Below are 20,324 nucleotides of genomic sequence, written 5' to 3'. Positions count from 1 at the left end.
ATGTGTTGTGTGTGTGTGTGTGTGTGTGTGTGTGTGTGTGTGTGTGTGTGTGTGTGTGTGTGTGTGTGTGTGTGTGTGTGTGTGTGTGTGTGTGTGTGCGTGTGTGCGTGTACACTGTGATACAACTAGATATACAATCTATTACGAGATTTCCTCTCCATCTCTCCTGCTGCTGATATCAACCGCTATGTTGATCGCTCCACTGTCACGTACACAGCCAATTGCCAGAGTCATTGCCAGCGCATTGCCATCGAGAATGGCTTTACAAATGTTGATGATCATTTCTGATCAGTGTCCAAGGTACCATTTAATTTCTTTGTGTTCCCAACACTATAAATTTGGAGTGACAATTACTTCAACTCCGAGTAGTAAAGCAAGGAGGTGTTGTATAAGATGATGGCAACAACAGCATGGTATCCTATCCTTTCCAACTACACAAAATCTCCACACACCACATGATTGTCCTATATTAAGGAATCCGCACGGGCTCTTTCAAGTCAAACAAGAAATGAAAAAGACTTGGCTGCATCAAATGTGGTAGATTATCAAGCACAAAACTTATCTAGATTGCTGAAAACATACCACATTTCATTCGTTTTTCACTGAATGTATATAATATAGGGAAAGGAGGTTTACTCTCTGCATCAAGTATGATACTATTTGGCGTAATCATAATGAATCAATCAATACAGTGTACAGATTTTTTTTCCTTTTATAGGGTATTCCATTTTGCTTGCAATTATGTAGCTCTTTTTTTTTTTAAAAAAAAATCTGGAGGTAGTGATCTAATAATCTAGTTGACTTTCTTGGTGTAAGCCAAGTCTACCATTGTATGGCTACTCAACACGCTCTTTTATTTTAAATGAATCAATATGATCCAATCGAGTTAAAGTTTGACATTAGTTGGCACGACAAGAAAATGTCAGTTCCTGAATCCAAAATTTGAGATGCTAAATTACATACATTAAACGTCTAAACTCACAATATCAACAAAATGTCAGTACTTCAGTTGACGAATCCAGTGATAGTGGATATTGTTTGCGCACTACATTGCTCTTGTATTTTGAGGCGCTATAGCTTGAACTGAACAAGTATTTGCCGCGCAGATGAACTAATGGAAAGATCTGCAAAACGTAATTGAGTAGACTAGTACTACCTGAGAAAAGTACGAGCCTTTCCTTTGGCAATCAAAAGACCTTCATAAGGTAGATTTGCAGGCTGTCTTTTTTTTTGTGTACGCTATCTTTTTTCTTTTTGTCATCCTTCTTTTCAGCAACCTTTTCTTTTTCTCGTCATGGTTATAGTCAACAGAGAACAGGCCATATGCATGTTTTACTGTGAACCGTATAACGAATCAAACGTCGTCATGTTATCAAAGTTGATTGATGACATGAACAATATCGAAATCTGCTACTCGGAGGATCCAACAGAGCCTATGCTCCTTTGTCAAACAAGAATCAACCAAAATCCAGTCAAATTTTGTATGGAGGAAGGCAGGCTGCCACTCGTATTATGTTATTAACATGCTACCAAAAGACTATTCTACCTAAAACGACTAGTCTATAAGTGTGTGCACAAGAGGGACAAGAAGGGCATGACTACTAATTTGAATTGTTACTGGGGCAGAGAGTGTGTTCTTACGAGAAGAGTCCAGGAGATATTTGACTAAGGATAGTACTGTCAGCACTTGATCAGATGGTTATCGCGAGAGAACAAAGATACTCGACCGAAGCCGCAAGCAAGAGAGAGAGAGCAATCAGAACCACACCAACAACAAAGCAAACGTTCACGTCAGTGAAACCCATCATCCACAGTTGAGAGCAGAAGAGACTCGGTATATGTGATAAATCACATACCCTGGCTACTCCTGACGTTATTCTTCTATGTTGAAAAAAACCTTGGTAAGGGAAAAACATAGCGACTATGTACTCTGTCAACTATCGAGATGGGAGAGACCATAATGTGCGCCACTACCGCACAAAACTAGGGAATCACCCCGTTTGACCAAAAACCTCGTAGAAAAGGGGAAAGAAAGGTGAAAACCCAGTCAAATTCAAAACGTACATCAGCAGAAATATGATTTCGTCGCGTATAATAGAGAATGAAATGGTTCAGGATCGCATGATTCTCAGTAAGATGCACAAAAAAAACGAAAGCACTGCTGATACTAGATAGCATTAATACTCCTGTTACTTTTATACAGCGAATCAACAACAGATTGTGCAATTCCTGAATATATGTTTCTACCTTATGATCCGGGTAACGACCAACTCTATGAAGAGGAAAATGTTACGAATGGCGAAATATTTTCAAATTTATTGCAACACACAGAAATATTCAATGACAAGAGTGTCGCGTCTTTCGGAAACTGGTGTTCATCAAAGAAAGTTGACTTTTTGATGTGCAAGCCCAAAAGGAAACGTTATGCTAATAATTCAATGATCTCTGTTCGGTCGCTATACATTCTAAGGGAAGAATATTTTGCTAAGACGGGATGAATATGTGTTCCAAGAATACAAATGCAATGGATTAATTTTTTTTTTGAAATTTTAGCCGAAATCGTGAAAAGGATTGTTCAATTCCTGACTAAATACCAAGCACAGATTCGAAATTTGAAGAAGCAAGGATTCAAAATACTGGGTTACGCAAGAAAGTCAGAAGGAGACGAAGACCACGAAACACGCATCAAATTATTGAATCTCATGTGTCGACGGTTAAAAGAATGATCGTTGGTGGACCACATTTTCGTTTCTTATAATTCTTAGGCTAATGATCCGTTGGCTGAACGAGATATGAAGCAGAAAGATGAACTGCTCACACAGTTATCTGCGGAAGGAAATAGTCAAGGTAAGCAAATCAGTGTCTCATTGTATCCAAATTTGTTGATTGCTTCTTTTTACTAGATTTGCTGGCGTACATTACGAATACAAAAAAAATTTGCTTGGTAGCATTGGGCTACGCTGGCTTATCAACCAACTGCAATGACCTGTACGGCTTCTTGACGTAAGCGGATAGTTATGAAACCCTATGAAATCAGAATAGCTCGTTAGCTGCTTTTTGTAATAGACAACATCCAAACCTTGAAAAAGTCATGATCGACACCATGCCAACTGAGAGCGTCGTTCATGTCTATGAACGAAATCAGCTATTGAATAAGCCAGAAATGTTAAAAAAAAATTGAATGCAGGAAGAAGCCACATCAACGATCAAAGTAGAAAAGATTTTTGTGTCCAAAATTTGTATGTTTAAATAAAAAAAAACGCGACAAAAATATATGAATTGTGTTTTCTCTCATTCATTGGCATGATTGTTGTCCTTGTCCTTTTTACAGTCCTTCACAAAAGCAGGATATTGATGATATTTGAAGGGACTAGCGTAGAGTGATTTGAGTGAGATTAACATCGGCTCTGTTGGATCATCCGAGTAGCAGATTTCGATATTGTTCATGTCATCAGAAAAGGTTGCTGAAAAGAAGGATGACAAAAAGAAAAAAGATAGCGTACACAAAAAAAAAAAGACAGCCTGCACAAACAGCCTGCATGAAAAAAAAGAAAACTCTTCAAGGGAAGACTATAATAAGTAACCAGATACGAAAAACTTAATGATTTATTAATTGATTCGAGCACATCCTATTTATACTAAATTGTTATCGTTAAATCAATCAATCTATCTCATTGTTTAACCTGAGTCAATACATCGAGTTATGTATATCCAATACCAATCATTATGAAGGATATGATCGTCAGTTCAGCTACGATGATACGATTCACAACCTATCATCGTCACTTGCAATCACAGACTTTCATAGCCAACCATATAGTTCACTTCTTGTTGCACCTTGCGTCCCAACATAGACAGTGAGTAACAATGTAAATCATGATCCGACTACCACTGAGTTACTATTGAGCTCTCGTAGCTTCTACAGACCCAACAATGATGAATTTAGTGAATTCAAGTATAAGTCGTAATTGATCATATCACTACAGGATAAAACTGTCATCAGTTACTGATACAAGTACGGCATGCTTCTGGAATATATTGCCTTATCACCCATCAAGTAGATCTTCCCACTTGATAAGTTATCTTTGCATTACTTCCATTAGTTTGAATAAAGTATGAACCGTGTGATTTCTCAATGTAATAAGAGATTTTAAATACGTACATATTTATATTTGCGAATGTTATAACAGTGTTTTTTTTTTTTTTTTGCTTAATGCTATCTCATATTGCAAGACACATAGACCCCTCCTCAATTGCTGAACACTTGTTATGAAGAGAAGAAACAGATTTACTCAAAAACAGTAGTGCCTCAAACAGTTGAAAATTTTTGCATTGCACATATGTCCTGATTCAAGCTATTCTAATGATCCCTGAAGCAGAATTCCATGACTGGAAATAGCATATATTGAAGCCCCAGGTATAGTACAGTCGTCTCAACCTGCGTGCCCAACCATTGCATCATATAATGCCACAAGTAGCCATTGATTTGTGAATCAATTTGCTCTGTCGTAGAGTGTAGATGCCAGCTCAGGTTATCATAAACCTCCAAAACGATAGTGATGCTTCATTCATGGCAGTCATTTCGACAGACAACAGCTTTGGATGATTGTTAAACGACAGGGCCCCGACTTGATTTGAGATGTTCAAATCTGGAATGTTCGCAATTAGCCACTAATTTAAGAGAATAACGAAAAGCCAAGTATGCAAGTTGCAACATGTGAGTATTGTGTATATTATTGTTTGTGCTTGGATTCCACATTGTCTATGGCTCTTTTTAGATTAAAATGGTAGCACAAGGTGCAATTAAATTAATGAAAGCTTTTATAATATGTCTTTTCTGAATCCATGTCTCCCGTCCTTTTTCCTTGCTTTCATTCAATTTGAAAATGGCACCAAATACGAATCAAATATTATTTATAGTCATATTCTCTCTGCTTGCGTTTATTTTGGTCTTACTGACATATGTGTGCTGGTTAAAGAGAATGAAGATGAGAGCTAAGCGAGACATTTTAGCAGAACAACATCAATTGGAACGTCAGCAGCAAGCACAGAACAACGTACTGACTACAGCAGAGTTACAGCGAATGAAGCCAGTATTATTGCAGCAATTGTATGAAAGAGACATGCAACCAACTACCGCTGCTCCTGCTTACAGTAATCCATTTGATGATACCCCACAGTATACCCCTCGCCCTGATGATCATGTCTTGGTTGATATCCATGACGAAAGAGAAAGAGACGCAACAATTATACATACAGAGCAACAATACAACAATGCCAGTAATAACTCGAGAAGATAATTGCTTCCCGGTAGCGTGTGTGTCTATCTGGTATAGATCAAGAAGATGGAGTGTATTCGGGTGGTGAGAGACAGCAATGTAATTCTTTGGTTGTATGTAGTAGCAATAGAGAATAAATTGGCCAATTGTAAAGTACAATGCATTTGTCTTGATATTAGCAATAGGGATTTATTTGTGTGTTTGCCTGATAGAGTGATATAAAAGCTTGTGATTTCAGAATCCAGCGGTAACTATTGCTCATGTGTCAATAATAGATCAAGATTGATCCACGCACAACCTGCTCTTTGTACCAGTGACTGCCGCACATGTTCCTCTAATTCAAATGTCATAATGAAAAGCAACCAGGAAATATGTTTCTCTTTGCATTACATTTATACCTTGCATAGAATGTTAAGCGTTCATCATTTGAAAAGACCAAGTGTATCCAAGCAGGTGCTTCGAGCTTGGCAGCCACTTCAAACAACGATTCGCCAGCAGGGCTCATGCTGCTCGAAGAAACAGGATGAAAAGCCTGCAGCAATCACCAGTGTCAAATTTTGGTCAGATCCTCTTACATGGCAACGAACAAGAGTCAACACATTAAGGTGAGAACAAGATATAGCAATTCAGCTAGCATCGGTACTCATGCTTGCCCATAGATGTCTCATTGGATGTACCACTGGCGATTTTTCTGCCATGTGGTATCTGCAATACAATTACCCAGAAATGTCTCCCATTTACAGTACAGCAGCAGCCATGGTAAATGTTGCATATTTGATGCTCCTCGTCGGTTTGTTAAATTCTCATATAGGTTGCTGGGATATCAACTTCCTTGGCATTAGAAACAGTATTGCTCAAGCGATCCATGCAAGTTCCATATCCCGCTGCCTTCAAAACTGCCATGGGCATGAGTTTTGTATCCATGCTAGCTATGGAACTGGCAGAGAATGTCACTGATTGGCATTTGATGGGAGGCCAAGTCTTATTCCATGATCCTAAATTCTGGCTTGCAGCAGCAATAAGTACTACAGCAGGTTATCTTGTACCGCTGCCCTACAATTACTGGCGATTGAAGGCGCTTGGAAAGTCATGTCATTAGTCATATCACTTGCTAATAAACTTTATTCAATATGCATTGTATCCAGTAAACTGGTGCTCATCTTATTGAGTGTTTCTATATAAATATATATATATATATATATATATATATATATACATACAAAGTTAGAGATCTCATGTTCATACTACTTGTAAGTCTACTTTTTACCTTCCACATCAGCTAAGGATGTATCCTTTTTCGCGGCAATGAGGTACATTTCGGTATAATCGTTCATGTCATCATCTCTGGAACATTCATCCAGAGAAGATATATTCTCATGCACCACTGTGTTTGCATCGTCTTCTGAGGTGGATGCTCTCAAGGTATTGTAGAGTCGATTACCAGCAATCCAGTGATTTGCTGTCGATCGGGTATAAACTTCACTTGTGCGTGGAATTTTGTTGAAATCCTCTCTCACTTCCAATAGTTGCAAAAGCATCTCATTTGTTACTTGGATAGCTGCCTTCTTTTCCTTGGGATTCTTGGATGTTGATCTTGGGTCGATCATGGTGGATTTGATGTTGAGCGTGGCATTGTCGTAATAGAAGCACTTGTAGTTCTTTCCAAGGTTTAAGCTACAGACAATCAGAGACTGCCTACTCTTCGACTACTTGAGATCACTCACCTCTTTTCTTGCACGCTAGCAATGTTCTCTACTAGCACCTGTGTCAGCGTGTCCAAGTTCTTTTCGCTCATGTAGGTTTCCAAGTCAGTATAAAATATGGGATCTGATAACAGATTTTCTGATTTGGATGTAGCAGGCAGTAGAAAGCTCCAGACCAAGTTGCTCTTGTGCTTGTAAACCAACAAGTAGTATTCTTTCAGTCGATTCTCCTGTGGCTGCTGCTCTGCGGTGTAGGCACTTGATATGTACACTCGCACAAGGTCAGATTTTGTCACTGGCCGTTCCTCTCCATTCATACCAATGGCAGTTGACTCTACCAGCCCTGTCAGATAGATGCCCTGATTTGTGTTTTCAGGCACCAATGATCCATTGGGTGACGATGTTGCTGACGGTATATCCAGAGAAGAAGGTAGCGCTAATGTCGAGTCAATGGAAGCTGTAGCCGAGTTGGGTGTTGCTGAGGAGTTGGCTGTGTCTGTCGATTTGGATCCACCTGATGAAAAGTAGCTCAAGATGTGTGAATGTGAGAGTGATTTTGTAAACTGCTTGAGGCCAGAGACCTTGGTCGAGTCCTTCTTGATCAATGTCATCTCGATGTCCTGCTTTCTCTTTTCTGATTTCGCATGATTTTCTACTTTTTTCAATACATGTTTGCGTAAAGCACACACGTCGTCAATCAAGAGATCGGGCGAGCGATACACGAGACCCCCATCTTGCACGTTTAGCACAAACAGATGGCACATGTTGCTTTCAAAGTGCTCCTTGATGGATTCGTCCAGTCTGTTGATGTTGAGGTAATTAGCACGCAACACGGGCTGCACTGGCACGCCATTGAATACGGCCGAAAAGGTCATGATGTCCAAGCGGTCGAAATCCCACTTCCAAATCCACTCTGAAAAGAACTCTTCGATAGCGTGCATCAACGTCTTTGTGCGCTGGCGGTTGGTTTCTTTTTTGTCGTCATATAATATTGAAGAAAATGTGCCATTTAGCAGCTAAGCAAAATAACCTTAGATATGGCATTGAACTCGTTTGAATACAAAGAGTGGCTACCTTGAATTGCTCGTACCCAATCTTCAAAACTGCTTCCAATGCTGTGTCGTTCAGTTGCGAATCCAAGTATTCCGTCACCAGCTTCTCCTTTCCTTTTGAATCTTTGATTTGCTTTCTCAGAATGCCCAATTCCACGCACATATGCATCCAGAAGCCAGGTTCTGGCTGGAGAAAGATCATGCGGTTCTTTTGCGAGTGCACGTTTTGCGTGGGATGTGAGGGCGAAAATGTGCTAAAGAAAGATGCTGATGAATGCGGCGTTACAGAGTCCATGTTCGGCCTGTTTCTACCTTGTAAAATTAACCAGTGCCTGAGCGAGCCCCACTTGCTTCATTTTAACGTCTGCAGGAACAACCTTCTTGGCTGTATAGTACAAAATCTGGTCTTTGGTGTTTTCTTCATGAGGTCCCAGCGAAGGATTGTATACACAAAAATACGACAAAATGGGTGAATTCTTGCCTAATCGAGGCAACACGGGAGCATCGTCTTTGTTGATGCTCTGAATCTCCTGGCTAGACATGATGCTAGAGAAGAAGAAAAAGAAGAAAAAAACAAAAAAAGAGTAAAAGAGATACAAAGCGTTGCGCGATTACAAAATGGCTGCTTATTACTACCAGATGTTCAAATGAACCACTTTGGATGACCGTCTTTTTCTCAATGCATTCGCATTATCCCTTCAAGATGGCTCTATTCTCGAGGCATTCGATACAAATTTACACTAAAGAGGGTTGGATGTAGCACGGCCATTGTTGACATGGAGGCTGAGTGCTTGATCCCAAAGAGGAGGTGCCTGCCACCAGCCAAATTGCCATGTTCCTTGTCTCAGCGCAAGATGCGAACGAATGATCTAATCTAGCTTCCACAGACGAATGGACTTGCATGAGCACGCTTTTCATATCGAAATAGGCTCAAATGCCAAGTTTGTCGCAGCAAGCTTGCTTTTGCTTGGATGCACCACATGATGATCTCCACGACGACGACAACAACAAATATTAGGATCCATGGTCTCATCATAAGACCAAACTTGTTGTTGTTGCTATCAGCAATTGAAATCATCGGCTAGCACCCTCATTCACATAGCCTTCTGTTTTCGTGCGTCAAATGATGCCTACTGATAAGACAAGAACAACAAGGTTACTGGAGGCAATACCTGACACATGCAACATGTTGCTCTGCCATGAATCAAAAGATGTTGACAGACACTCTGGAGCCGCTCTTTTTTGGTAAGTTATGTGCCATACTGAGAGAGCCTATCGTCATCAGGCAAACGCCAACTAACGACAACAAAGGGGGAGGGGGGACGGCGTATGGGGAGAGGAAAAGCCTAAAATAGGCTATAAGAAGGCCTCTTTTTTCCGCCTTTTCCCCCTTGTTCTCTCTACTTTTTCTCTTTCACAAAATGATCATCAACGAATATAGAGTCATCAACAACTGCACAGAGGAAGAATACCAAGTTGGTAAGATCAGAGACGGGTCTATGTGCAGTGTGCGCAAGACACTCACCTGCTTGCTTTTGAATAGCTCAATTATACGCCACTGCATTGGCTTCCAAGGAGAATACAGGAGGCGGAGAAGGTGTAGAGGTCATCAAGAACGAGCCCTATGAGAAAGAGAATGAAAAGGGTCAATACACTTACAAGATCTTTCGTCTTGCTTCTCGAGTGCCTGCTATTGTGAAGGCAGTTGCACCCGCAGGCGCACTTGATTTGTATGAAGAGGTTTGTAGGATGAGGAGGAGGGCTTTTAAATGGAGACAATGCTAAATTACGCATTCATAATTTCGTCATAGGCATGGAATGCATATCCTTATTGCAAAACTGGTAAGTTGCTTGATCTTGGCCGTGGGTGATTGATTCACTGACCATCTCCATCCAAACTGTAGTACTCAAGGTAAGAATATTAGTGTAAACGAGGAGGGGGGGGGGTTCACAAAACTTGACATCATATTATTGGCTACTATTAGAATGGTTACATGAAGGATCATTTTTCGATTGTTTATGAAACATTACATGTCAATGGATCACGCGGCGAGCTGGAGAACGCTTTGAAGATCTCAAAGGAAGGCAAGTAGAAGCACGCTGATTGCATCCGCTTGTTTGACTGACGCAGCGTATAGATTTGAAAAAGAGAAATGTCATCATCATTGATATCGCCAACGATAAGATCAGTCCCAAGGATTACAAGCAGGACGAGGATCCCAAGCTTTATCACTCTGAAAAGACAGGTCGTGGCCCTCTGACAGATCCTGAATGGCAAAAGAACGTTGAGCCTGTCATGACGTGCTATAAGCTTGTCTACATTGAATTCAAATGGTTTGGCATCCAAGGCAAGGTAGAATCCTTTTTGGCAAAGACTGTCCAAACACTGTTCACAAAGTTCCACAGACAGCTGTTCTGCTGGACTGACAAGTGGTATGGTATGACTATTCAAGATATCCGTGATTTGGAGGCACAAACCAAGGAGGAATTGAATGCAAAGAGAAACGAAGGCGAAGTGCCTGTCAGTTCTTTAGACGATATGTAGAAAAAGAGCAAGAGAGAAACGCAAATTTGTATTTAAATGAATAAAGAGCTTATCATGGCTGGTCGCATTCGCACTGATCACAAAGCATAGTATGCGCATACCACTGTCTTATACTGCCATTCAGCTATAACCAAGCATCTGTATTTTATACGTGTGCTAGTAAGGCCCATCTTCACACTGTAAAACAAAACGCCCTTGCTTGCATTACAGTGCATGGCTGGTTCCAATTGCCACTGCTGCAGCCATCATCCATTAGAATCACGCATCCTCCATCAACACGAATTGAGGTACACCACATCCACCGTCTCAAGTCCAGTGTCTATCACAACCAAAACCGTTGCATACATTGACACAGCTCCTGGATAGCTCTGTCTTTTTCATGGCAACAAGCTCCTTTCTCCTTACATCTTGCTTGTAAGAGACAATACCAATGCAAAAAGGCCATGTTTTACGCCACTGAGTTTCAAGAAGCACATTCATCCTTACATGCCTGGGGGGGGGGGAGGGGGTGTACATCAGGCCCCACTTTTTAAACCAAGGGAGCGCGGGTTTGGCCCAAGCAAAGAACGGCTTAGTCTTTTTTTTTTCTTCTCTCTTTCTCTTACTAGTTAAACTCGTCTCATTCTAATCAACATGCCTTGTATGCAACTTTATGTATGGGGACCTGCTTTTAATGCACCCTCCATTGATCCCAAATGTATTGTCATCGAGTCTTATTTACGTCTTGTACAACAAAACTACACAATTGTCAAATGCAACGATCCTCAACAAAGTCCAACTGGTAATTACTTGTCATTAGGGGGGTTAGAGTGATTTCACTGATGGGTATGCTGTGTCGCTATAGGTGAATTGCCTCTGTTGAATGATGGATCTGCTTGGGTTGCTGGTGTGGACCGTATTCTCAATTACTTGTCTCAACGTGATAAAGATGCCAACAAAGACCTCAGCGCAGAACAAAAGGCAGATTACACTGCGTAAGAATGGCCGAGCGAGGAATCAAGGCATCAACTCATATTTTTCTACTCTAGTTATTCTGCATTAGTCCAGGATAAGCTCTATGATTGCATGGTAAGAAGCTGTAGCTGGAGAAAGAGAATCCACCATGATACTAATGGCCCTGTGTGTGGATAGCTTTATACATGGTATGCAGATTCCACCAATTTCATCAAACATATTCGACCCACCTACGCAACACTATTATCCTTTCCTAATCGATACATTGTGCCTATCCAACTCAAGAAAAGTGCCAAAGCTAGATTAGAGAAATACAATGTCGAGATCATCAGAGATGACGTTGGATTGCCACAAAACGAAAAGGAGGAGATGAAGGAGCTGTTGAAATCTGGATGGCATCATGTAAGAACTTGGACGCACACAAACACAAGGCAGCACACTAAAACGAGCGTGTACACTAGATGTTCCAATTGGCCAGAGAGACTTACGGCATTTTACAATCACAATTGGGTGAGCAAGATTACATGTTTGGCGAGCAAGCGACTACATTGGATTGCATTGTATTTGGCTATTTAGCCTTGCATTTATATCCTGATTTATCGCACCGAAGACTGCAGCACATTCTCACCAACGAATACCCAACACTAGCCCGCTACTGCGACAGAATGAAACAACTTTTATTTGAGCAAGAACTCGTCGAATCTGAAGCTGCAGAGGATGTCCCTTCGCTCTGGAGAACATTTAGAAACAACCCGATGGGATTCTTGGGTACAGTCAAAGACGACGTTGTTTCATACATGGGCACCGAGACAGAGGATAAAAAAGAAAAGAGTCAATCCCAAGTCGATTTTGAGCGCAAGCGTATTTGGTCTATTGCGGGTGGTGTTACATTCTTCTTGGCCTATGTTATATATAATGGCATTGTGAGCATAGATTTGAGCGGTGAAGAGGACTACGAGTATGAATATGAAGAGGAGTATGATGATGAATAGAGACACTTGTTGGTGTCAATAAACGCAATTTTTATCTTGTTACAACATTTGGATCAATGGTATCGAGGATGCTTTGTATGTCGTAATAGAATCTTAGTGACTGCACTGCCTTCTTTTCTCGCTCTGTCAGATGGATTTTCCCTTGATCCGAGTCGCATTTCTTTTGTAGCAATTGTGCCAGGAACTTGTATTTCGTGTCATCGTAATCAAACATGTCCATGTAGTCGATGGCCTATGGTTGACAGCACGGATGAGCACTGTTATTCGCAAAATATCAGCTAAAATCATACCTTCTCCAGCAATTGATCTTCTAGACCAGGAAGCGTAGATTGAATCGCTCTGTTCAACACTGCTAGCCTCTCTCTGTCCAGACGGCATTTCTGTAGCCTCTCCATAATGTCTTTATCGTTGTACGGCACATCTGCTGCTGCTGCTGAGGGGGAGCAAGTTGGTGTTGATTCACTTAGGTCGAGCAGCAGTGGTTCGTCGCTTTGCTGTTGCTGTAGTTGCTGGCCAGTGAGCAGCCTATGTCTTAGGCGGATCCATCTTCTTCGACGAACAAATGATCGAAAGTGTTTGTAATTACCTGATTTGCGTGTATCAGTATGTTTTCCACCAGTTGTCTATTTTTAACGCTTGTTTATTTACCATGCCACACAGCGCCGTGGAACTTTAATGCATACTGCCAGCCCGCTTCATCGACATCTTCAGTCATATCAATCATCCAATCTTTGCTCACCCACTGCCAAGTAGGATCTGGTAGTTGGTAGTTTTCTATATTCATAGGCGTGAATCTTTTCGACCGAATTAGCACGTGTATGCTCTGCATGTCCCAATTCAGCATATTACCTCATATCGGCATCACACCATGGATTGGGGTCAAACTGCAGAAGCCTATATACAAGTGTTGGTTGCTTCAAACCTACTAGACAGATGAGATACACTTACGTTTTGCTACTGTAGCCTACAGCCAGCGATCTTTTACAATCAAATGAGTCACTAGACATATATAAATGCACATGTTGCTATACTGTACCCTCTTTGACATTCAAACAGCACATCATAGGCATATTCCTCGCACTTGTGATCGTGGTATGGCAATGGAGGCAATGATAAAGCAGGGTTGTTGCTCGATTTCGATACTCTTGATTTATGCACCAGCTCTCTCAGCGACTTTCTGATTCTAAACGGCCTCTGATGCTTATCGTGGTCTTGCTCTACAGTCATGTTTTAGTGCTAGTAGTGGAATACAGATGGAAAAAGGGAAAAAAAAAACGGAGTTGCTTCAATAGATATGATTTATATGGTTGGAGAGTTTCAGTAAATTACATAAAAAGGGGGGGGGGGGTGAAAAAGAAAGAAACCAAGGCAGAATACCCCATCTCTCTCTCTCTCTCTCTCTCTCCTTCATTCCCTCTATTTATTACGTCAAACAGTAATTTGTATCTTACTGTTTGATTATAAAAAGCAAGAAAAAGCTAAAAGTTTAATTCAGCATCTCTCTTTCTCTTCACTTTTTCTGTTTCTGATCCCAATGTTTAATACGATTCCATGCTCGGTGTCACCGATGAATACCACATCTTCGTTGCAAAAGTAAGTGGCAGTGTGCGCTGTCTACTACTTGTAAATGTGCTTATCAGAGTAACTACAGACGAAGATCAAAATCGCTGGATAATATCATCATCAGAAAGAAGGGCGATCGACTGTCCTGCTATCAAGACACATTCACATCGACATCGCCCATCGTAGCCATTCATGATTTACCACCAAAGAGAAGGCACAGCATACACGAGCCGCATCAGCGATTAGCCACCATCTACGGTTGGGTAACCACTGCAAAATCAAGGTAAACAATTTGCTGTTATTTTTACTCCTTGATTTTTTATTGTGTATATAAACATTCCTCCAAATCAGTCATAGTATGCATGAATCAAATCGGCGCCTGCACACTTCTCAATCGTTTTCGCATATTCCTGCTGCTGCTGCTGCTGCTGCTATAGAAGTTGATTCTGTCATGGGCTTGCCAGATCAGACTACCAACAAGCTCTCTAAAATGCTGGAAAAAACCAAAAATATCTCACTACTGTTTCCTAATAAAACCATCACTGGCATCAGCAGCGACAACAGCCACTCACATTATCACCACCACCACCACCACCACCACCACCCCCGTCAACATGTGGACCAGATTCTACTGGATCCAATGCAGCAACAGCATCAAAATGATGAATCCTGGGTACAACCAATATCAACGGTACAGACGCTAACATCACTACAACACGCAGACGCAGTAGTAGTAGTAGCAGAAAATAGACCACCCCCTTTACCTATTGAAAATGATCCGCATATATTTGATTTACTAGCTAAAGATACATCCAGGTTCATTCACTATGGCAAATCAGATGCTACCATTACGTCGGCCACAGTAGAAAAACTGATAGAGAAACTGACTCGTGAAATGGGTATGTATGTTGCCTAGCAACGAGCACTAGGATCATTTGACCCTGACTCAGTTTTCTCTATAGATAATGAATTCATAATGGACTTTTTCTTGACATTTCGACAGTTTTTGACACCCATCAAGCTCTGCAAACTGCTGATTTTGAGATTTCGCTGGGCGCTGCTACAAGACGATGATGAACGTCGATTAATTCGTATAAGGTATTAATTGTAAATTGCTTGATGCCATTGCTGTTTAGTTTAAGGAGTGTCTCGCTTATAGGACATTTGTAGTCATTCGTCATTGGTTAACTCATTACTGGACCTACGACTTTACCACATCTCGCACACTACGCTACGTCTTGAGCACATTTCTTACGCAGCTACAGTCAAATCCAGTGATACTGGCATCACCTCGCGATGATAGAATAGTCAAGAATTTACGCAATGTATTGAAAAGACAACGCAAGTTCTATCAGCAGCGGGTGGATCCCCTTCAGCAGCAGGAACAAGATGAAAATGGAAAACTACCTTCCAGAAAAGACAGTGCCATTGGTATTTCATCCTGCAGAAACAGCCTTCACCTCCACCACCACCCAGACAGCAGCGCTCACAGCAACACACCTGTACCTTCCTTGTCTTCATGGACTACTAAAATGAAGAGATCGCTCAAGAGAACAGTGTCCATTCGACAGTCGCAGTCCAATGCAACAGCACGACCATCTACTTTATACTCGACCGTCAATAATGCACCGTGTAGCTGCCACCTTACAGATTGTTCACTTAGTACTAGCAGCAGTGTCAGTCTAAACAACATTCAGCATAAAGAGCCATGCACGATGCGCCCTTCTTTTACAAGACCACCACCTGCACTTCACACCACCAACCGCTTTTTTCGTGCTTCCAATGCATCGACGACAACACTCTCACACTACAAATCCATCGTTCTCAAGTACCGTTCAGAAGTCATTGCACAGCAATTTTGTTTAATCGAGCGGGCCATGCTTCAGAACGTCACTTGGGATGAACTGGTGGATCTCAGGTGGAGAAAGCGGTCTGCTCAGAGAAAATCGTTTGTAATTGAAATGACTACATTGGATGATGATGTGCCTGTAGGCGTAGACCAAATGATCGGCTTCTTCAACATGGTAAGTGATGAATGCTGGCTTGATGCGTTGTGCCGTTTTCTAATTCATATATGAAATAGACCTGTCAGTGGGTTGCGTCTGAGATTGTGCGTTCACAGCAACTAGACACAAGAGTCAAAGTCATTGAAAAGTTTCTTCGCATCGCATTGAAATGCTATCACCACCGAAACTACAGCACGTTGATGCAGATTCTACTGGGCCTACAATCGCCTGCTGTATCACGGCTAGAACGCACCTGGCAAAAAGTGGACCACTGTCAAATGGAGCTGTTTAATCAACTCAAGGAAATGGCAAAACCCTTTCGCAATTGGAAGAATGTACGCGACTGCATGACAAAAGCAACAGAAGAAGTAGCTGAATCATTTGCAGTGGAAAGTGTGCTGACAGGGAGCCTCAAAGAGTTTGACAACACGCACGGCTGTATACCCTTTCTTGGCCTGTATTTGTCTGATTTGGTTTTTGTGGCTGAATTACCTACGTTTATAGGATCTGCGCTGCCTGATGAGGAGGAAGAGGAGGAAGACACGGAGCAGTTGAAAAACGACGACACGGATTTATGCGAGAGATTAAGTCATCACCTTGTCAATTACAACAAATTTCGAATCACAGGTAAGCCGGTTCATCGATAAGCGACGTATTTTATTTCAGTAATTAACACGACTATGGTATATAGCATCTGTTGTCAAGCACGTACTAGCATTTCAAGTGCTATCCAGAGCCTACAATTTTAAAGTGCATCCAACACTCCATACACATTTAAGGTCCATCCGCTCGCTGGACAATGCAGACATTCGAAAAGCCAGTTTTCTTTGCGAAGAGTAACGCTTACAGTTCCTGTGGATGTTGAGCAGATTCAATCAGTTCCTTACTGCCAGCATTGCTGGTATTCTTTATAAAACATGCTCGAAATGCTTGCATTTCCTTTTTGCATTTTCTCCAGTCTTTTGTATCAAAAAAGCACAATTGCAAATCTTCGTTTTCTTGATAGCAGCCAGTTTTCTCGATTCTCGCGTTGTAGGGGTCGTCGTCCTCTTCTTCTACTTGCTCGATGGCGGGTGCTTTGTCTGCTGTGGGAGTCGTGCTGTTACTGTTGCTCATTTCTCTCTGTTGTGTGTATATAGACAAGTGTCAATAAAAATGCAGAAAAAGAAAAAAAAAAAAAAAAAAAAAAAAAAAAAGGCAAATTGCAAGGGCTGTAGTGATGAGATGGGATTTGACATTTATGCGCAGTCTAAACATGTTGCATTGATGTGTACCCTGAGTGTATGTCTATAAGCGTTTATTGCGAGCAAGTTGTATGCATACAATGATGATAAATCTGCCATAGATTGCAAATGGTATATAGTGTACATGAAAAGAAAAGTCTCATTTGCGTATCAACTGGTAAATATTGACACCTGTGTCTTTGTAGATGGCATCGGGTTCATCTTCATTCATTATCCAACCCTCTATAGAGCTCTTCTTTGTTTGCCTAATTGCGGTGGCCGTGCCAATAGCAGGCATAGCCGATACAGTGATGATATCGAAGCGTTGTGCACACAAATCAAAAAACTTTTGTTCATCGCACAATGCTAATCCTCGTCGCTTATAACCCACGTAGATCTCTATTTGATTCTTGTTCTCATCACTTAACCAGCTCAGCGTTTGTACCAGACTGTGAAATGTTGAGGGTCTATACAGCACATCTGATGCAATCACTGTATGCAACGGACCTTCTAGAAGCAAATTTTGCACATCTTGGTAATTGCCCCATTCCAGAGATTTGACACTCGTGTAACCTTCCAGGTGGTTGTAGGCGCGGTTCCGATATATTAAATTCAAGGCATCTGGCAGATCAGTCAAGGTGATGTGTGGCATTGAGTGTTGATAGTTTTTGTAAATGTTTTTGTATAATGCTGCTATCAACAGACCAAGACATCCAGTTCTACACATCAATTTAGGAAGGCTATATATATATGTATATATACACACGCGCACAGATGATTGTTAATTACCCTGCACTCAGATCCACCAAACCACGCTTTTGAAAGTAACCTGGATTATGCTTGATTCTGTCTGCGATCATTTGAGATAAAACAAGCGCAGAGTCCCACATTTTGCCTGGTGTCCCCAAACTCCAGTCCTCCTGAATGATGAGAAACGAGCTGTCCTGCAGTCGGTAGCCATGGTATATTGTATTGGACATGTTTTGCTGTTTCCACTGATCGTTCAGGAGCGGCTGTTGTGATGATGCGAGTTGCATGGTCTGTTCTTCTATGGATATAGGGCCAATCATCAAGGGAAATGCCATAATGGAGGAGGGTTGCTGCTGTTTGGGGTATATCTGAATGTAGTATTTGGCTTTGATGGAAGCAGTAGACGAACTGACGTAGCCTTCATCTTGCAACGACACCATGAATTCTAAATCACCCACAGCGTCATTTTGGAATCCAGCGATATCTGACGCTGTCGTGGTATCCCATGCATCATGCTGTAGTGGTCGACACTGTATCAGGCACTCTTTGCAAGGGATGATGGATTTGTTCTTTTCCACTAGTAAATAACACCCCACTTCCAACCAGCACTTGCTTTTTTGTTGTCCAGTCAGTGACAGATCCAGTTCGTTCACCAACTTTAAATTAATTCTGTACCATTGTTTGGATATCACATTGGTGGAATAAGGCGTTGCCAACAGAATTCTATACAGTGCAGAATAACGTTGCAGATGGTCAAAGTAATCGACGTTTGAGTCCAAGGTTGCTTGTGGTGGGTATGATGCTGCATCAGCATGATTCATACTAGGAATGGAATCAAGTAGCGAAAACACGAGATTGGAAAAAGAGAGAGAGAGAGAGAGAGAAAAAAAGAAGGAAATGAAGTTGAGTTTATTTCTTAATTCTTGTGTGTGTGTGTGTGTGTGTGTGTGTGTGTGTGTGTGTGTGTGTATGTGTGTGTATGTGTGCTTCTCCTATTCAAGAAATAATGGTGCCGGGAGCATTTTGATCTTTTCGAAGGTCCAAAATAATGCCCTTCATTCTAGAAACATCTCTGGTAGGATAAGCTGCTTTGGCGTTCGAGATGTCGAATTCTCGGGAAACACTATTCCAGATGTTGGTCGAGGCAGATGACTCTTCACGGCTCTTTAGCATCTTGTCTTCACGCTCTCTACACTACCATATTAACACTTGACTCATTGCACTACACACTGAGTCTATACCTGTTTTCCTCAATGGCCTTTTGCTTCTTATCGTTGTAATCTTCGTAGAATCTATCAATATCCTCTCTTGCCTTGTTCAGCACTTCTTGTTTCTTGATGCTCTCCTCTTCATCTCGCTTTGCAATCACTTGCTTTTGCTTTTCGCGCCATTGTCTATACCACCATCATCAGCAAAGAGAGAGAGAGAGAGAGAGAGAGATCTCCTTGATTTCAGTTATTGCCTTACCTCACTACATCAGGCTCTTCTTCAGGTAGCATGGCTTTATGAAAAGCCTAATACATGCTTCAGTAAGTTAATCAGCCAAACCTAAGGAGATTGATATATTACCTTGGAAGTCTCTAAATTCTCGGCCTTTGGGTAGCTAGACTCAAACACCGAATAGTCATTTGCAGGTGTGGAAACAGCACTGCTAGGCGACATGGCACCATACTGACTCAAGGCGCTGGAGCGACCGAGGTCAGGTGTGGCTGTGAAAGAGGTAGGGGAAGTAGTATCATCGAGTGTTGTAAAGATATCAGCGTCTCCACCCAGCACAGCTCTTTCGCGAGCAAGGAAATCAGCAGTGGGATCGTTGGAGGAGGAGCTAAAGTCGCCGAAATCAGACATTAAGTTCTATATGTATAAGAAAGAGGAAAGAAAAGAAAGACCAAAGCAGAAAAAAAAAAAAGACCAAGGATTATATTCTGGTCATGTACATGGTAACACCAATCTTTCTTGTGTACCTGTGTTTATGGGGATCACTGGAGTGAAGCTTGGCTTTCTATCAGCATCTGCAATCTTGCAAGGAGCCTCACAGTCGCTCATTTTAAACCAGCCTGCGATGTTAGCAACAAAATTTATTAATCTAGATATTAAATGCAGTTGCATCTTCGTACCAAAAGGTGCGAAATCTGCACTTTTCATTCCATTTTATATGTGCATAGACACATGTCCTATCTATTATGATGTTCTTGCCAGCCAAAGCCAGTTCAATCCCCGACTTACTCATTTTCTTGAAATGGGAATATTTGATGAA

General features: G+C 41.4%; 11 protein-coding genes across 11 annotated transcripts; 6 read left to right on the top strand and 5 right to left on the bottom strand.

Moving 5' to 3' along the window:
• Nucleotides 1-4,982: 4,982 nt before the first annotated feature.
• On the top strand, nucleotides 4,983-5,300 carry ATC70_011483 (uncharacterized protein; the record flags this gene model as incomplete). The annotated part of the gene is made up of 1 exon (XM_064830675.1): nucleotides 4,983-5,300. One exon carries the CDS (start codon nucleotides 4,983-4,985, stop codon nucleotides 5,298-5,300), a length of 318 nt encoding a protein of 105 aa, XP_064683177.1.
• Nucleotides 5,301-5,687: 387 nt separating this feature from the next.
• On the top strand, nucleotides 5,688-6,378 carry ATC70_011482 (uncharacterized protein; the record flags this gene model as incomplete). The annotated part of the gene is made up of 3 exons (XM_064830674.1): nucleotides 5,688-5,884; nucleotides 5,939-6,038; nucleotides 6,091-6,378. 3 exons carry the CDS (start codon nucleotides 5,688-5,690, stop codon nucleotides 6,376-6,378), a joined length of 585 nt encoding a protein of 194 aa, XP_064683176.1.
• Nucleotides 6,379-6,535: 157 nt separating this feature from the next.
• On the bottom strand, nucleotides 6,536-8,576 carry COX15_3 (Cytochrome c oxidase assembly protein cox15; the record flags this gene model as incomplete). Its single annotated transcript, XM_064830673.1, has 4 exons — nucleotides 6,536-6,953; nucleotides 7,004-7,998; nucleotides 8,057-8,288; nucleotides 8,347-8,576. 4 exons carry the CDS (start codon nucleotides 8,574-8,576, stop codon nucleotides 6,536-6,538), a joined length of 1,875 nt encoding a protein of 624 aa, XP_064683175.1.
• An 879-nt stretch (nucleotides 8,577-9,455) lies between these two features.
• Nucleotides 9,456-9,964, top strand: COX15_2 (Cytochrome c oxidase assembly protein cox15; the record flags this gene model as incomplete). The annotated part of the gene is made up of 4 exons (XM_064830672.1): nucleotides 9,456-9,513; nucleotides 9,578-9,774; nucleotides 9,846-9,876; nucleotides 9,939-9,964. The coding sequence occupies 4 exons, from the start codon at nucleotides 9,456-9,458 to the stop codon at nucleotides 9,962-9,964; spliced, it is 312 nt and encodes a 103-aa protein (XP_064683174.1).
• Nucleotides 9,965-10,028: 64 nt separating this feature from the next.
• Nucleotides 10,029-10,579, top strand: ATC70_011479 (uncharacterized protein; the record flags this gene model as incomplete). The annotated part of the gene is made up of 2 exons (XM_064830671.1): nucleotides 10,029-10,119; nucleotides 10,173-10,579. 2 exons carry the CDS (start codon nucleotides 10,029-10,031, stop codon nucleotides 10,577-10,579), a joined length of 498 nt encoding a protein of 165 aa, XP_064683173.1.
• A 633-nt stretch (nucleotides 10,580-11,212) lies between these two features.
• Nucleotides 11,213-12,525, top strand: ATC70_011478 (uncharacterized protein; the record flags this gene model as incomplete). Its single annotated transcript, XM_064830670.1, has 5 exons — nucleotides 11,213-11,360; nucleotides 11,424-11,553; nucleotides 11,608-11,647; nucleotides 11,711-11,935; nucleotides 11,995-12,525. The coding sequence occupies 5 exons, from the start codon at nucleotides 11,213-11,215 to the stop codon at nucleotides 12,523-12,525; spliced, it is 1,074 nt and encodes a 357-aa protein (XP_064683172.1).
• Nucleotides 12,526-12,556: 31 nt separating this feature from the next.
• Nucleotides 12,557-13,752, bottom strand: ATC70_011477 (uncharacterized protein; the record flags this gene model as incomplete). The annotated part of the gene is made up of 6 exons (XM_064830669.1): nucleotides 12,557-12,757; nucleotides 12,816-13,111; nucleotides 13,174-13,319; nucleotides 13,375-13,419; nucleotides 13,474-13,503; nucleotides 13,562-13,752. The coding sequence occupies 6 exons, from the start codon at nucleotides 13,750-13,752 to the stop codon at nucleotides 12,557-12,559; spliced, it is 909 nt and encodes a 302-aa protein (XP_064683171.1).
• A 340-nt stretch (nucleotides 13,753-14,092) lies between these two features.
• HAT2_3 (Histone acetyltransferase type B subunit 2) lies at nucleotides 14,093-16,934 on the top strand (the record flags this gene model as incomplete). The annotated part of the gene is made up of 7 exons (XM_064830668.1): nucleotides 14,093-14,118; nucleotides 14,177-14,371; nucleotides 14,440-14,987; nucleotides 15,051-15,186; nucleotides 15,248-16,112; nucleotides 16,172-16,721; nucleotides 16,786-16,934. The coding sequence occupies 7 exons, from the start codon at nucleotides 14,093-14,095 to the stop codon at nucleotides 16,932-16,934; spliced, it is 2,469 nt and encodes an 822-aa protein (XP_064683170.1).
• A 3-nt stretch (nucleotides 16,935-16,937) lies between these two features.
• On the bottom strand, nucleotides 16,938-17,210 carry ATC70_011475 (uncharacterized protein; the record flags this gene model as incomplete). The annotated part of the gene is made up of 1 exon (XM_064830667.1): nucleotides 16,938-17,210. One exon carries the CDS (start codon nucleotides 17,208-17,210, stop codon nucleotides 16,938-16,940), a length of 273 nt encoding a protein of 90 aa, XP_064683169.1.
• Nucleotides 17,211-17,477: 267 nt separating this feature from the next.
• Nucleotides 17,478-18,888, bottom strand: GPH1_2 (Non-essential glycogen phosphorylase; the record flags this gene model as incomplete). Its single annotated transcript, XM_064830666.1, has 2 exons — nucleotides 17,478-18,036; nucleotides 18,107-18,888. The coding sequence occupies 2 exons, from the start codon at nucleotides 18,886-18,888 to the stop codon at nucleotides 17,478-17,480; spliced, it is 1,341 nt and encodes a 446-aa protein (XP_064683168.1).
• A 175-nt stretch (nucleotides 18,889-19,063) lies between these two features.
• ATC70_011473 (uncharacterized protein) lies at nucleotides 19,064-19,915 on the bottom strand (the record flags this gene model as incomplete). Its single annotated transcript, XM_064830665.1, has 4 exons — nucleotides 19,064-19,256; nucleotides 19,309-19,461; nucleotides 19,535-19,581; nucleotides 19,637-19,915. The coding sequence occupies 4 exons, from the start codon at nucleotides 19,913-19,915 to the stop codon at nucleotides 19,064-19,066; spliced, it is 672 nt and encodes a 223-aa protein (XP_064683167.1).
• Between the last annotated feature and the right edge of the window lie 409 nt (nucleotides 19,916-20,324).

The sequence above is a fragment of the Mucor velutinosus genome (assembly GCF_035048745.1).
Source record: "Mucor velutinosus strain NIH1002 chromosome Unknown tig00001564, whole genome shotgun sequence".
Lineage (NCBI taxonomy): Eukaryota > Fungi > Mucoromycota > Mucoromycetes > Mucorales > Mucoraceae > Mucor > Mucor velutinosus.
Note: the sequence above shows the minus strand (reverse complement) of the source record. Positions and strands in the feature narration are given on the sequence as shown.